General features: G+C 37.5%; 1 protein-coding gene across 1 annotated transcript in view; it reads right to left on the bottom strand.

Annotated features, from left to right (window-relative positions):
• Positions 1-17,582, bottom strand: part of LOC149781771 (uncharacterized) — a 211,428-nt gene that overhangs the window by 52,543 nt on the left and 141,303 nt on the right. The window contains exons 22-25 of the mRNA XM_089935925.1: positions 13,322-13,457; positions 10,977-11,183; positions 7,320-7,463; positions 681-883 (exon numbers count right to left, since the gene is read on the bottom strand). Coding sequence (XP_089792051.1) covers positions 681-883; positions 7,320-7,463; positions 10,977-11,183; positions 13,322-13,457 — 690 coding nt within the window. The remainder of the gene's footprint in view (positions 1-680; positions 884-7,319; positions 7,464-10,976; positions 11,184-13,321; positions 13,458-17,582) is intronic.

Raw genomic sequence — 17,582 nt, 5'->3', positions numbered from 1 at the left:
TTATAATTGTGAGTACACCTACTTCTCCATTATAACTGTGTGTACACCTACTTCTCCATTATAATTGTGAGTACACCTACTACTCCATTATAATTGTGTACAGCTACTTCTCCATCATAAATTTGTGTGCACCTACTTCTCCGTTATAATTTTGTGTAAACCTACTTCTCTATTACAATTCTGTGTCCATCTACTTCTCCATTATAGTTGTGCGTACACATGCTTCTCTATTATATATTTGTGTACACCAACGTCTCCATTGTAATTTTGTGTACACCTACTTCTCCAATGTAATTTTGTGTAAACTACTTCTCCATTATAGTTGTGTGTACACATGCTTCTCCATTATAATTTTGTGTACACCTACTTCTCCATTATAATTTTGTGGACATCTACTTCTCCATTATAGTTGTGCGTACACATGCTCCTCCATTATAATTTTATGTACACAGCTACATCTCCATTATAATTGGTGTACACCTACTTATCCATTGTAATTTTGTGTACACCTACTTCTCCATTATAGTTGTGTGTGCACATGCTTGTCCATTACAATTTTGTGTACACCTACATTTTTATTATAAGTTTATGTACAACTAGTTCTCCATTATAATTTTGTGTACTTCTCCATTATAATTGGTGTACGCCTACTTCTCCATTATAATTTTGTGTACACCTACTTCTCCATTATAATTTTGTGGTAAGCTTTCTTCAACTTGGTAATCTGTTGGTAGTGGAGACACCACAGTGCAAAGCATATCCGCAGCGTCCTCTGGTTAAGACGCTGGTGGAATGTTGATTCCCGAGGCATTAAGGCCTTTTCTTCTGGTGTCAGATTTGACCATAAGTGGATAATGTGCTCCCTGTGATGCTTCTCTTTAGCCTGTAAATAAAGAAGAATTAAGATGAGAGAGAGAAAGAGTGAGAGAGAGAGAGAGACAGAAAGAAAGAGTGAGAGTGAGAGAGAGTAATCAAAAAGAGAAATTAAGATAGAGGTATTTAGATGAACATTTAGAATCAGACTCACAGGCTGAGTAAAAATCAGCCAGTATCCTAGTTGGACAGAGAAATACATACATGCCAACCCCTGGCGAGGAAAAAGTGTAATCAATGTGAACATAAAGATTAATCCGAGCAGAAAAAGAGTAATCCAAATATAACATGATAAAAATTCAACGAGCGTATGTACAAACTTATTTATTTATCCCTCTGGACTTTTAACATCAATTACTGCTTCAAGTTTTCACATATATAACACTTTGAGCTTTAAAAAGCAACAGTCTCTCATACTGCATTTCAAAACACTTTGTTCCAGCTGAGACTATGAAAGTTTTGCACACCAGTAGAGCGTTAAGTGCTGGGTTACAGAGCCTGGATCTGAATTCAGTTTTACTTTTGTTAACAATACTGAACGATCTCTCACAGTCAGTATTAGAATGGTAAAGAACCAATATTCCTTTCATAACCTGACAAAGAAGAGGAAATTTATATCTTCCAGCTATTGGGTCTTTTAGCTGGGAAATAAGATAAAAAATCAACTCTGTCCACATGAAGTACATTGTCAGGTAGAGTGCCAACTTCGTACTTCAGTTCTAATTTATCAGCAGCCTTTCCTGCAGCATGGTGCATCATATGACAGAAACAACCTGATATGAACAATGATGGAGACATTTTTCAAAATATAGAATGCAACTCCTTTATGAATTCCAGTCATCACTGATGCATTATCAGCTGAAAACCCCATACAGTTCTGCCAACTTATGTTTATTCAAAATTTTATCAAGCAAATATAAAAAATGTTTTCTCCAGTGGAATCTACTGTTAATTCTGGTAATGAAAGAAGAGCACTCTGACTTTGCCCTTTTCATTGTCAAAGTCTCTTACACAGACTCGGTACAGCTTTTTGTCATCATAATCACTATTCCTGTCTATTGCAATACTAAATGGCCCAATTTTCACAGCTTCTGCAATTTTAAGTGAAGTATCTTCTGCTAAACACCTGACAATAATAGATTATTTTGTTCTTTGCACATGCATATTTTCTGCAATTTTGGAATCAGATAACATCCATTTGAACAAAGGACCAATGTAGTCTTCTACCACTAGGGGTAGTACGTGTTCTATTAATAACTCTATACATAACCCCTCTGCATTTATAAAATTCATGTCCACAGTTTAGTTATGCTGTAAAAAAAAGAAGTTACCTCAGTACTGGAGTTAGCAAAAATGAGCTAATTCAAGGTTTCTTTGTTTTACCACCATGACCAATATTAAAATCCTTTCCACACAGCTTGCAAGGGGTGTGATGATTCCCAAAAATGGAACGCTGTATTATGTAATTCATGTATTCATCTCTGAACCGATTTCTTGTCTTTTCTAATCTGTCTGTAAAATTATTTTAAAAACAGTTTTGCTCTAACACATGCATCAACTAGAATAAATCTGACTTGACTTTTAGCGCCAAATACCTATAAACTGGTTCTGTACCAGATATGAATTTGAACAAAGAATCTGTGGGCAAAGATTACAAGTTAGAAAAACAGTCTGTTCTCTCCTAACTAAGCCATACATTTGATATAAATAGAAACCGAAGTCAAAAGTTTGAAAGTAGAACCAGCCTGTTTCTTGGAAAAAGGGCAGCTGCTATAAATAGAACATATTACTGTCAGGAAAGTGCATGTAAGTCTATGGACAAACATATTCTTATGTCGTAGTTACACAGGGTTTCAAGGGTTGTCATCGCCGGGGGCGGTTGTGGGAGATAAACACCCACTTCCCTTGGAAATCTCCCAATGGCTTGCGTCTGATAGAGCCTCTGACAACCAAATCCAGCTCCAGGCCTTCACGAGTGGCGGAACCTGTTTAAACTGACTGGAGAAGGGATGACAGGCGAGCTTCTGGCGCCTCAAAACCAGATGCTTCAGGCAGATGGGGCTCGTTAACCTTGGGTGGTTACCCATCTAGGAGAAGGTAAACTCCGATTTCAAACCTTCGCTGCCTTGCGACTATACCCTCTTAGGGGAAAGGCTAAGGGAGTAAACTCCAACAGAAAATCCAGAGTCGGAGTCCCTAAGGCGAATTGGCATTGATTTCAGTGTCATCTCGGCAACTCCTGCGACGCAGCTGGTGCCATGACATATCAGCTTGTCCTTTCCCTTAGATCCATCAGCTGCGTGGAGAGGGGGGATCAGCTGCATGGGCAACAGTTGATTCTCCATATTACCCTGCCCAGGCTTGTGCCCTGGAGAGGACACTCCAGCTTCGCTCCATAGCGTCGACACAACACGGGAAGCAGCAGTTTACCGGTTATAAGTCACCGCTCGATTGGCATAGAGCCAGATGCCAGGGGTTGCTTCTGATGGTGGGAGAGACCAACATGTTTCACTGGACAGCTACCGCCCACCTCAAACTGGGCAGCCCCCAGCCAATAAGGTGCTGTCCTGCCACAGTTCGCCTGCCTTGCTGGGTGCATCAGGCTTAAGGTACGCGAGTACCTGACAAGCGGACTGCAACTACTGCACCGAGAAATAACAAAATAAAAATAAAAAAGAAGACTTCAATCCTCAAGCTCAGTACCTGGAATGTCCAGACCATGCTGACTGGGCTTTCAGATGATCTCCAGACAATCAGTGATGTTCGTAAGACTTCAGTCATCAACGACGAACTTGCAAGGCTTCAGGTCGCATCGCCTCACTACAGGAAACAAGACTACCAGATTCTGGGTCCCTCAGAGAAAAGAACTACACATTCTTCTGGCAAGGAAAGAGCGCAGATGAAGCCAGAGAGTTTGGTGTTGGCTTCGCTGTCAGGAACACTCTGCTGGGAATGATAGAACCCTGCCAACAAGGAAATGAAAGACTGCTATCCCTCCACCTCCACACCACAAAAGGGCCTGTCAACCTGATCAGTGTATACGCTCCCACACTAAGATCCGCCACAGATACCAAGGATGAGTTTTATGATGAGTTAAACTCGCTCATCGACAAAATTCCCAAGGAAGAGAACTTGATTTTGCTGGGCGACTTCAGTGCTAGGGTGGGTGCCGATCATGACTCTTGGCCCTCCTGTCTTGGCAAGTTTGGCGTTGGGAAGATGAATGAGAATGGGCAGCGCCTTCTAGAGATGTGCTCGTACCACGAACTCAGCATCACCAATTCATTCTTTCAGACAAAGCCACAGCACAAAGTGTCTTGGAGGCATCCCCGGTCTAAACACTGGCACCAGCTGGACTTGATCATTACAAGACGGTCAGCCATGAAGGATGTGCTTCTTACCCGTACCTTCCACAGTGCTGACTGCGACACCAACCACTCGCTGGTGTGCTGCAAAATGAAGCTTCAGCCAAAGAAGATCCACCGCTCTAGGCAAGAGGGTCAACCATGCATTGATGTGAACAAGACATCATATCCAGACATGGCTGAGGAATTCATATATGCTCTTTCCAAGACGTTTGACTCAGAACCCCCCAACGGCAGTGCCAAAGAAAGATGGGATTACATCAGACAGACTGTATACAGCACAGCCACACGGATCTTTGGTAAGAAGCAATCAAAGAACAATGACTGGTTTGAGGCTAACTCTGCCACACTCATGCCAGCCACAGAAGAGCGTCGCAGTGCTCACCTGCAATACAAGCGATCCCCCTGTCAGAAGACACTACAGGCATACAGGTCTACCAGAAGCAAAGTGCAAAGATTAGCACGGCAGTGTGCCAATGAATACTGGCTTCAGCTCTGTCAGAGTATCCAGTCAGCAGCAGATATTGGAAACATCAGAGGCATGTACGATGGCATAAAGAAAGCAATGGGTCCCACGAAGAAACTGACAGCACCACTGAAGTCTGCCACAGGCGATACCATCAACAACAAGGGCAAGCAGATGGAGCGTTGGGTGGAATACTACTCCGAACTGTACTCCAAAGAGAACCATGTGAACAATGATGCCCTCAACGCCATTGAAAACCTCCCTCCAATGGCCAAACTGGACGAGAAACCTACTGTAGACGAACTAAAGAAGGCCTTAGAGAAACTGTCCCTAGGTAAAGCCCCAGGGAAGGATGGCATCACAGCAGAACTCATCAAGTGTGGATGTAGCGTGCTTCTCACACACCTGCACGACCTCCTCTGCCAGTGCTGGGACGAGGGGGCAGTGCCTCAGGACATGAGAGATGCTAACATCATAACCCTGTACAAGAACAAGGGCAACAGAAGTGACTGCAACAACTACAGGGGCATATCACTTCTCAGCATCGTGGGTAAAATTTTCGCACGCGTCATCCTGAACAGACTGCAGACGCTTGCTGACAGAGTTTACCCAGAGTAGCAGTGCGGGTTCCGTGCAGAGAGGTCCACAATCGACATGATCTTCTCTGTCAGGCAACTGCAGGAAAATGCAGAGAACAACACAGACCCCTCTTCCTGGCCTTTATAGACCTCACCAAGGCATTCAATCTGGTCAGCAGAGACGGACTCTTTACAATCCTGGCAAAAATTGGTTGCCCTCCAAAGCTGCTAAGCATGATCCAGTCCTTCCACAATGACATGAAAGGCACAGTGCAGTATGATGGCTCAACATCCGACCCCTTTGACATCCGCAGTGGAGTTAAACAGGGCTGTGTCCTTGCCCCCACGCTCTTCGGCATCTTCTTCGCAGTCCTGCTCAAGCACACCTTTGGGACGTCCACAGAAGGGATTTACCTGCACACATGATCAGACGGCAGACTGTTCAACCTGGCACGACTGAAGGCAAAGAGCAAAGCGCGTGAAGTAACCATTAGGGACATGCTCTTCGCAGATGATGCTGCTCTAGTAACCCACACAGAAGCTGAGCTTCAGCGCCTGATGGCCCGCTTTGTTAAAGCATGTGATGAGTTTGGGTTAACCATAAGCCTAAAGAAAACAAACGTGATGGTTCAGGACGTGGACCCCCCAAGCATCATCATCAACAACTACGAACTTGAGGTGGTGAGTCAGTTCATGTATCTCGGCTCTACCATCACCAACAACCTCTCGCTCGATGCTGAGCTCAACAAGCGGATTGGAAAGGCATCAACAACTCTCTCCAGGTTGTCGCAGAGAGTGTGGAACAACAGCATGCTGACCATGAATACTAAGATCACCGTGTACCGTGCATGCGTGCTAAGCACTCTCATGTATGCCAGTGAAACCTGGACTCTGTACACCTCACAAGAGAAAAGACTGAGCGCCTTTCACATGCGATGCCTCCGATGCATACTCGGGATCACCTGGAGCGATCGAGTAACAAACAACGAGGTGCTCGAGCGTGCCAAGATTCCCAGCATGATCACACTCCTCTGCCAACGCCGCATGAGATGGCTGGGCCATGTACGTCAGATGGATGATGGACAGATCCCCAAAGACATTCTTTATTCGGAACTCGCCTCTGGCAAAAGGTCGATCAGACGGCCACATCTCCACTTCAAGGGTGTCTGTAAGCACGACATGAAAGCCCTTGATATTGATGTCAACACCTGGGAAGAGCTTGCTCTAGACAGATCAAGCTGGAGACATGCTCTGATCACTGGTCTGAAAGCCGGAGAGGACAAGCAACGCTTGCTAGCTGATGAAAGACGATCGCAGAGGAAGAAAAAGCAGCTTCAACCAACACCTGACACAACCTTCAAGTGCAGCAGGGACTGCCACTCCCGCATTGGACTACTTAGCCACAGCAGACGCTGCACAACAACCAACTGGGACATCTCTCATGGGCGCAGTTCCATCGTCTCTCGAGACTAACGGATGCTAACACACAGTTACACAGAAGCTGTCTTTTATAGAATACGGTCTGTGGGATTAATGGGATCTTAATAAAAATGAGAAAACAAATTATTAATATTTTTGGAGGGGGATATAACAAAAAAGCATAATCCTAATACATTTATGCATAAGGTGTAATTTAGTGAAACAAACGTAATGATTACGCCAAAAGCATAATGATTGGCATGTATGGAAACATAGGTTGAGAGATACTATTAAGGATGAAAAAATATTGTGGACAGACAAATGTATCAAGAGGTAGGCAGGCAGATACTGTTAATGGATGAAAAAATACTGAAAGAAAAGGAAAATCAGAAAATACATTTTTTAAAATCTTTTACAGAATCCAGACAAAACTCAGTGAGCAGATGAAAATTTGTATGGTAATTCAAAGTCTTGAGAGACTAGTATTAGTACTTATTTCATAACTTTTTTTAAAATCAATATTGTATCACAACCAAATGCAACACAGTTTAAATATATATGTGGGTATGGGCTTAATGTAGCCAATTCCATCTCACCACAGGCACATAATAATTGTACCTTGTTGAACCACGTGGGAAAGACCTTGCTGTACGCCTTTAAAGCACAGTGTTTATTTGCAAGAGTAGATAACTTTTTCTTCTGTCTTCTGTCACAACTGTAGCTGTAGAGGCAGGCCAGGACCTGTCTCTGTAGTACCACATCCTGAAAAGAAAAGCACATGTTTGATGTCCAGCGGAACCCAGTGTTTAAATTACATCTATGCTGTGATGTGTCATCTTGTATCAAAATTGCAACAAAATTAGACTCAAAACATTAGCATTTCTGACAATATCAACACTGCCGCTATTGCTGAAAAAAATGCATATGTAATACCATTCTAACACAGGCTAGATATATAAAAAAAATCATTCTTGATGCTCCTAAACTAGCATTACATTTAATATATTGACAGCAATATTTCTATATAAATTCATTATTTCTTTCAATACTTATTTTGACATGTACAAGTGTATCATATGATGACAATCAATGACTAAAGATACATTCAAATACTCGTTGTTCCGTGAAAACATGCTTGAGACCAAGGAAGGCACTTTCAATGTAAAGTAGTCATCCACAGATGCAGCTTAGAATTTTATATCATTTTCATATGAACTCTCCGAGTAATCAGATTACACTGACATTTTTTTAGACCTACCCTTTCTGGGTACCATCTATCCTTAAAAGGAACTGCACTTATAATGAGCTACCATTTCTTAAATCTAATCTAGTGAAAAAGAATTTGTTCAAAAACCCTTGACAATGATCTGTACAACATATGTATTTGCACATGCAAGTTTTTCCATGATCATCTTGTTGTGATCAATACGTACAAGTAAATAAGGTTCATTCTGTTCATTATACATTTAAACAAACTCAGTAACCTTTATCACCATACTGAGATGCACATCTATGGTCAAGAACATAAAAATGCTATCATATTCTTCTTTTATTTACATATGGTAAATCTGTACAGAAACCTCACGTCTACGCTGGAGAACAGGACATCATGAAGTTGAAAAACTGTAGATACCAATGATGGAGATTAGGACCTCTTGGAGACAAGAAATTGTTGAGATAGCCCATGCTGGAGATCAGGACTTTATTAAGATGAGAAATTGTACAGATATCCAATGATGGAGATCAGGACTTTGTTAAGATGAGAAATTGTACAGATATCCAATGATGGAAATCAGACTTTGTTAAGATGAGAAATTGTACAGATATCCAATACTGAAGATCAGGACTTTATTAAGATGAGAAATTGTACAGATATCCAATGATGGAGATCAGGACTTTGTTAAGATGGGAAATTGTACAGATATCCAATGCTGGATATCAGGACTTTGTTAAGATGAGAAATTGTACAGATATCCAATGCTGGAGATCAGGATATAGGAGGGCAAGAAATTGTACAGATAACCCATGCTGGATATCATGACCTCATGAAGACAAGAATTTGTACAGATATCCTTTGCTGGAAATCAAGACCACGTGAATCCAAGAAATATTAACAAGAGTCCCTCAAAATGACTGAACTCCACTGGGTGGAAGAATTTCCAGTAATTCAAGATAAGATCATTTATTCTTTGCAACTGCAAGTGTTTAAATGAGCTCTGATATTATTCAGTAATAAAAAGATTTTCAAATTAACTAATGTGATGGACAAATTGGATGCCACATTGGTACTATTTTCATACTGGACCATGCAGACATCATCAGAAGCCTTTTGGTGAAACCCCAATGTCAATAAGACCATTTATACATGGGGAGCAGTGACAACAAGATATTTGATACATTGTGGGAGCCATATTACCTGTATCACTTGTACCATTTCATTTTGGACCAACTAGGTATCTCAAGAAGTCTACTGGTGAAAACCCAATTTTGATATGGATATTCAATTGGGAGACTTCTCGTGGGTCGGTGGTTCTTTCCGGGGTTTTCCCGGGTTCTCCCTCCACAATTAATATTGGCCGCCATGTATAGCCTATCATGTGCTGAAAAATGGCGTTAAACCCCTACAACAACAACAACAACAACATCAATTGGGAGACAGAGAGAGAATAATATTATCAAGATGTCCACCATAGTAGCCATATTGAGGGTCAGTTTGCATCATTTTCATTTAGGACCAACTAAACACCATATTAACTCTTATAATAAAAACTCCATGTTGAAGAGTCTCCCTTTTTTAAAAATGACAATAAGATTTTCAAAATGGCTGGTACTGTGGCATCAGATACACAACATTTCCATTTAAGACCAACTACACATTATATGAAGTCTTCTGGTGATAACAAAATGTTGATATGACCCACTAACTAGGAAAAGTAATGATAATACAATTTTCGAGATGGTCATTGTTGTGGACATATAGGCGGTCAGATTGGCACCATTTTCATTTATGATCAACTAAATATGATAAGAAGTCTTTTAGTTGAAAAGCAATGCTGATATGGGCATTCATTTAGGAGAAGCAGTGATATACAGATTTTCCATATGACTCCTGTGGTGGCCATATTTGATGTTTAAGCAGTACCATTTTCATTTAGGACCAACTAGACATCATAAGAAGTCTTTAAGTAAAAACTCCATGCTGATAAGACAATCCATTCTGGAAGAGTAGCAGTACTAAGACAGCCGCAGAGGCATCTATATTGGCTGTGCAAGTGTTACCATTTTCAACTAGGATGAAATAAACATCATCAGAAGTCATTTGGTGAAAAACCCTTGCTAATGTGACTTATCATTCAGGAGAAGCGGCAATGTACAAAATTTTCAAGATGGCTGCTGAGGCAACCAAATTCGATATCAGACTGACACTATTTTCATTCAGGACCAACCATACATCAAGAGGAGACCTTTAGTGAAAATCCTATGTTATTATGACTATCCATTCAGGAGGAGTTGTGATAGTTATAATAATGAGGACTTTGTATCGCACATAATCTTTAGAAGCTCAAAGTGCTTTACAACATTAGACGACACCTATAACATAACAAAACCAACAAATGATGTTATTACAGAAAACAAACACCATGAAATTAGAAAACATAAAAACATGCTGAAAATATTAAGTTAGGCAACATTATTAGGTGTTTAAGTTTGTTGTTTGTTTGTGATAACATATTCAAGCAGGTAACTGTGGTGAACATATCGGATATCAAATCTGATAACATTAGGACCCACTAGACATCATAAGACATATAATGAAAACCCATTGCTGATCTAACTTTCCATTCAGGAGGAGATGAAACCAGTATTGATAAAAACCATTAAAGTTATCACAATGTATCAATACATTTGTTTTTAATGGTTCCCTACAGCTTAGGCAACTGACTGAGATTGTCATTAGAAAACCGCAGCAAGATTGAAGAAGGCCTTTAATCACTGTTTTCTTACCTAAACAAGTATATATGTGCTTCCAATCAAACAAAAAGATAAAAGATCATCAAAGTTTGATGTATAAAATCATACTCATATGCTACACATCAAGGTTATAAATTATTATTGATTGTAAAATACATATAAATAATGTGATCTCAAACACCCAATCAAGTGTTGTGAAGAAAAAAAATCTAAGTACTTTTCATGCTATATTTATTGACTGGTAATGTCTAAGCAGACTGTACAAAGACAGTTCAAGATCAATTTTTAAAAGTTTTCTTATACCCTATGTTTTCTGGCTAACTTCATTGACTTGTAATGCTGAACCCAGGTCTTGAAGATCAAGCTCAAGGCCAGGGACTGGTGTCTCTCAGACATCAGTTTGGCAAAACCCTTGAGCTCTCTTCGTCGAATTGTGAATTCCTTCCACTGGTCAAACAGAATGCTGATAGGCCAATGTCTGAGTCTAGTAACAACACTGGTGACTATTTCCTGCAAAGAGAAAGAGAAAACATGCTTTTATCCAAAAATGGATGGAGAGAGAAAGATAGACAGCAGATGCATACGGTTCACAGATAAGTAAGGTTTTGTTCTGTGAAAAATACTCCACAAATTTAGCACAATTAAATCAAGTAAAAGAAGATCTCACATGTATTATTTTATTTCCCCAAGATACAATTCTGCATCTTGAAGATTTATCATTAAAGTAAACAAGAAAGATGCAGTTTGGAAAAAAATTGGTTTAAACTCCTATGCTTGAATGGTAAAAACACAGAAAGATCAATGATCATCCCACATATCATATATTATTTTGAATATTAACACAGAATGATCAATGCCCATCCTATGTCATATATCGAGTATAAATAGAGAAAGATCAATGCTCATCCCACATAATTTATTGTGAATAAACACAGAAAGATCAATGCTCATCCCACATATCACATATCTTTTTGAGTATAAACACAAAGATCAATGCTCATCCCATATATCATATTATTTTTAGTATAAACACACAAAGATCAATGCTCATCCCATATACCATATTATTTTGAGCAGAAACACAAAGATCATTGTTCATCCCATATATCATATTATTTGGAGCATAAACACAGAAAGATCAATACTTAGCCCATGTCATATTATCACTAACATACACAGTTATTCTCTATATTTTTCAAATTTGTATAGAACATGTTTACTTCATAGGCGATGGATCTTTTGGGCAAATGAACTGTGCTTGCAAAGTATTATTCGACTTGCTGTAAAATAACTAGCACTAAAAATAATCTAGACAGCACCCAATAAATTTTTCTTGGACTTGTAAAATAACTGGCACTTCTGATAATCTAGACAGCACCCAATATAGTATTCTTGGATTTGTTGTCAAATAACTGGCACTTCAGATAATCTAGACAGCACCCAATAAATTTTTCTTGGACTTGTAAAATAACTGGCACTTCTGATAATCTAGACAGCACCCAATATAGTATTCTTGGATTTGTTGTCAAATAACTGGCACTTCAGATAATCTAGACAGCACCCAATTAGTATTCTTGGATTTGTTGTCAAATAACTGGTACTTCAGATAATCTAGACAGTACCCAATATAGTATTCTTGGACTTGTTGTCAAATAACTGGCACTTCAGATAATCTAGACAGCACCCAATACAGTATTCTTGGACTTGTTGTCAAATAACTCATACTACAGATAATCAAGACAACACCCAATAAAGCACACTGTATTCTTGGACTTGTCACAAAATAACTGGCACAACAGATAATCTAGACAGCACCCAATAAAGTATTCATGGACTTGTTGTCAAATAACTCATACTACAGATAATCAAGACAACACCCAATAAAGTACACTGTATTCTTGGACTTGTTGTCAAATAACTGGCACTTCAGATAATCTAGACAGCACCCAATACAGTATTCTTGGACTTGTTGTCAAATAACTCATACTACAGATAATCAAGACAACACCCAATAAAGCACACTGTATTATTGGACTTGTTGTCAAATAACTCATACTACAGATAATCAAGACAACACCCAATAAAGCACACTGTATTCTTGGACTTGTCACAAAATAACTGGCACTACAGATAATCTAGACAGCACCCAATAAAGTATTCATGGACTTGTTGTCAAATAACTCATACTACAGATAATCAAGACAACACCCAATAAAGTACACTGTATTCTTGGACTTGTTGTCAAATAACTGGCACTTCAGATAATCTAGACAGCACCCAATACAGTATTCTTGGACTTGTTGTCAAATAACTCATACTACAGATAATCAAGACAACACCCAATAAAGCACACTGTATTCTTGGACTTGTCACAAAATAACTGGCACTACAGATAATCTAGACAGCACCCAATAAAGTATTCATGGACTTGTTACAAATTAATTGGCACTACATGTAATCTACAGCACCCAAAAATCAACCAAACTCTTGTGTCAAAGAAAACAAATGACTAGGAAAAGATGTGCATATAATTTCATAATCATAGAGTCAGGTAACAAAAATGTACATGATAAGGTTATGATATCTTGTTGCATAATCAGTACAAAAATATATATAAAAAACAAAGTTGGAAAATTGGACTAACATACTCTCATTCTCTCTGTTTTGACAGCCTGTTCCATCTCAAACCTGGCATCCAAGAAGTCTGAATTCAACTGGGATGCAGAACCCAGATCAATTGACTTCTGCAAGCTAATTTGACCCCTGGATAGTGGATATAACAAACTGTAAAACAAACATTTGTTTTGTTAAACTCAGATTTCAAAATATTGATCAAGCTGTGTCTATCTCAAAGTTCCTTGCACATATTTTCAAGAATACGTTTTGAAAAATGTCTACATTGTTAATACTATTATTATTATTATTATTATTATCATTATTATTATTATTATTATTATTATTAAAGAAGACAGAATGAACCATATACATATGCATAAAAAAAATCAAAGTAATATTAAAAAATTTTGATGACAACAGAAAAGAATTTACCAATTAATGATGAACATAAATAAAATTAGAACTGATTTTGTAAATAATGGTTGATACTTTTATCATTTTAAAATTGAAAAATTTAACCAGATTTTGAAATCAAGAAATGATTTTAATAATAAAAATGAATATATCAGATATTTTTTTATATTTAGAACTAATTCATATCTTATTTGCAAAAATAATGAGAAATATTCTTTTTAAATGTTAATCGAATTGATGGCATGTAAACACCATCCAAACATCAATTAAATATATTCCTATAGATAAGGCACACACAGCATTAATGTGGAATGCTTAGCATATAATATATAAATCTATGATATACTTATAAGACATAATAATGATTTAGAAAACTGTGTTACTCAAATTTTGTATCCCTTTATTAGAGCCATAGTCATTAAGGCAGTAGGTATCTTGCTTGGTGTATGCAGTATAGATGTACCAACTTTATTTTTACCAAAAGTAGTATCTGCATCACAACCACGGACCTTATGATAAAACTATCAGCCATTATTTTACAATAGTATTTCTATATTTGTATCTCATCAATGATTTGGTATAAAATAAAATAGCATCTGAATATTTTGGTTATTACTTAAATGTAGTCAAAGCACTAACATTTTAAATAGTACTTAATTAAGAATTGTACAAAAATATGATAAAGCCATTCAGGACTCTAGGGACCGATATCACATTAAATTCAAAAAGGACATATCCTTTCTCCCAGTAACATGTCTCCATGACATACATGATTTTCCCCAGGGACGCTACCCATATTGGTCAAATGTGGCCAATCTATAGAAAGTAGAATGAAATAAACAAGCATCGAGCCAGTCTGACTAATTAACTAAAATAACCTTCTGAAAAGGACTACTCCTCTAAAGGCTGTTTTGACGTATTTCAATGAAACCAATTTTCTACTGAGTGATGCCTTACTTTGTTGTAACAGCATTTAAATTAAACTGGTGACAAAGCAAATATAAATCAAAAGCAATCCATTCTTTATTGAATGCTTTATTGATGCTATAATAACTGCTATTTGAGTATACGTGAATTTTACTAAGAAACTACAGTTCACAGTCCAAACATTTTAAAAGAGTGCAGAAAAGCATGTCAAGTTGTAAAAATGAGTCAGCAAAATCAGTTTTCATTTTTTGGGAAACAATCTTAGGACAAAAATTAATGTAATGTCCCAAAAAGGCATACAAACAGGTGAAAATTCCATTTGGCTGGTGATACCTTAGGTATTAGTACCTAAATTTTGTGTGAATTCATCTTGATAACAGTTAAAATCGCCAGTTTCAACCTATTTAGGTACCACAGACATAACACGATTGATTCATATTTTTCAAAAAAAACTCATGTTATATCCCACCTTTATTCCTGAGGGTCAGCTATTTGGGTATTTCACACTGTTAACTAATTCCTGTACTTATTTTTACTCAGTTTTTTGCAAATGTGCTGATTGGTATATTTTTCATTCCCTGATTGTTTCATTTAATGATGGTACACCACTCCCTCAATAACTCGCACCCTGATAACTTGTGAACTCGCTTATAATGTGGGGTCAGGCGTGGACCCATTTTTTAAAACCAGAAACTACCCCCCAAAAAATTATCCCTATTTCTTGAACTTGAAAAAAATCGCAATCAAAATTGCCAACGGAAATGTTGATATATCACTCATTTTATGGTCAAAAACGGTAGATATGACATGGAAACTTTAAAATTTTGGAATTATCAACTTTTAATAAGCAGTCATATAAGTGGTTACGTTTTCTTTCCCAAACGACATTTTTAGTATACACAATTAAAGATATTCAAGGAAATTTCAGTCAATGAAAATGTCACTTATGCCTAGTGTAGGCAGTACATTAATATTTAAATGCCAATTAAATAATTTTCATTACGTAAAATTTGTGTTTTAATTCTATATTTTAGTTCCACTTAAGTGTAATCATCATAAACGCAATGTGTATTTAAACAAAAAATGTGTCAATCTTCTGTAACAGCTATGTCTGTAAGCATTTCTATGTGAACCTAATTAAGATCCTACCGGAAGGCGGAAGTATTTGTTGTATTGTTGCACTGAATTAAAAGCTGGCCTCCTTTATATTATCACGCAAATTATGTCTTTTGAATCAAATAAAGGGGGTGGAATAAAAGAATAAAGGCATGCAAATCCTACATACTTAAAATCTAGTGGCCCTGGTCCTATGTTGGGTGAACTCACTTCAGTTGACCAATCAATCACTGTTATAAATTTTATTGTGTATGTAACATAAACAACCTTAAATTAACCAACTCTTTCATAACTGTGATCAAAGATAGCACAAGGCAACCAAGCAAAATGATTACTTTGTAAAACAAAGAGCTTGGGTTCAAAGATAAAGACCATTGTAGGCAAGCAATTTTTCAGAGAATTTCTGAACTGGCACTTAGAGATAGCCTCAAGGATGATAAGAAGATTCACTCTTACTTTTAATGAAATCGCAAACTAAATGAACAATGCAAAATTGAATTTTGATGTAGGCGATTGTCTCACTAATCAACAAAACAAAAAGCAGTGACGTAATACACATTTTCACATACACGCGATGGTCGTTGAAACCAGTTGGAACGAGCTTTCACATGTTGGAAATTTTGAAAATAAATGTTGTTTATACAGAATAACAAACAACTAAACTAGAAAAAGTGCTTTTATAACAATTATTATCGACAGCCTGGTTCCCTACCCCCCTTTCTCGATGTATAGGCGAATTTTGTCCATTTTTGTAGGTCCCTCAATAACTCATGCCCTCGCCTATAGTGCGGTCTATGTTTGTGGACCCCGTTGTGTGCAAGTTATCGAGGGAGAGGTGTAATTTATGTTTATATATTTGGTACAGTATAACACTGGACCTTTAGTCATGTTAGTTTCATTGGTGTGAATGAAGACGCATTTTAGCTTGCAGAGAAAGCAACACAGCATTCTAAATTATCATTCTTGTTTTTGATTTTATTGGTGTGGTTTTTTGGGGAAGGGGTTGTTTTATTTTTAATGCTGTTGTAAGAGTAAAAAATTACACACTTGCATGTACAATGTTTAAACTAACATTCTATTGACTGAAAAATATTTTCTTACTACAACATTATGAACAACCCTGACATGTACTAATATAATGATCATGTACTTCATTTTCCTTTATGTCCTTTTTAAAGTGAGGGACTCCTGAGTTTATGTCTGGGACTCAACAAAATAGGCTAAGGACTCCTGAGTCCCATGAGTGAAGACTCCTAATCCAAAAACTGTGCTGAGAGTCCTGCCAATTTTATTCAGAATGCATTATTCTGGAATGTGTGGTGTACAATAAAAAATAAAAAAAAGATAAAGTCTATATTCTACATACATGACATTCTTTTATGATTTAGAAATTGTGTCATTGTAGTTTCATTCCCTTTACATCAATTTTATAGCATTTGGTATCTTGCCTGTTGTATACAGTAGAGATGTTACTTTTACTTTTACCTGTAGGAACTCTTGTGTCACAACCATGCACCTTATGATGTAAATTAGGTTACTCCAACTACTAAAAATAGCATTTCTGTAAAATGCACTCCCCCTTGATTTATTTTTCAAAATTACAAAAGTTTGCACTGATTGAACAAAGTTTGGTTTGAAATTTGTAAGGTATGAGGAAATTAAATTCTTAGCTAGACTGTTATTGTGCCAAATAATATTTTTTAAAGACAGGCAGTCAGATAGGACTTGTAATGTGTTGACCAAAAAAGCTGTACAATAATGTCCAAGTAACACGGGATAACTCAAGACCAAGAATATCAAATAAGCCAGTCAATTTCTCACCCCTTGTATTTTGAT

Source organism: Sinohyriopsis cumingii, chromosome 15 (assembly GCF_028554795.1).
Source record: "Sinohyriopsis cumingii isolate HCF-2022 chromosome 15, ASM2855479v2, whole genome shotgun sequence".
In the NCBI taxonomy this organism is placed as follows: Eukaryota; Metazoa; Mollusca; class Bivalvia; order Unionida; family Unionidae; genus Sinohyriopsis; species Sinohyriopsis cumingii.
The sequence above is the reverse complement of the archived record's forward strand: the minus strand, read 5'-3'. Positions and strand labels throughout refer to the sequence as shown.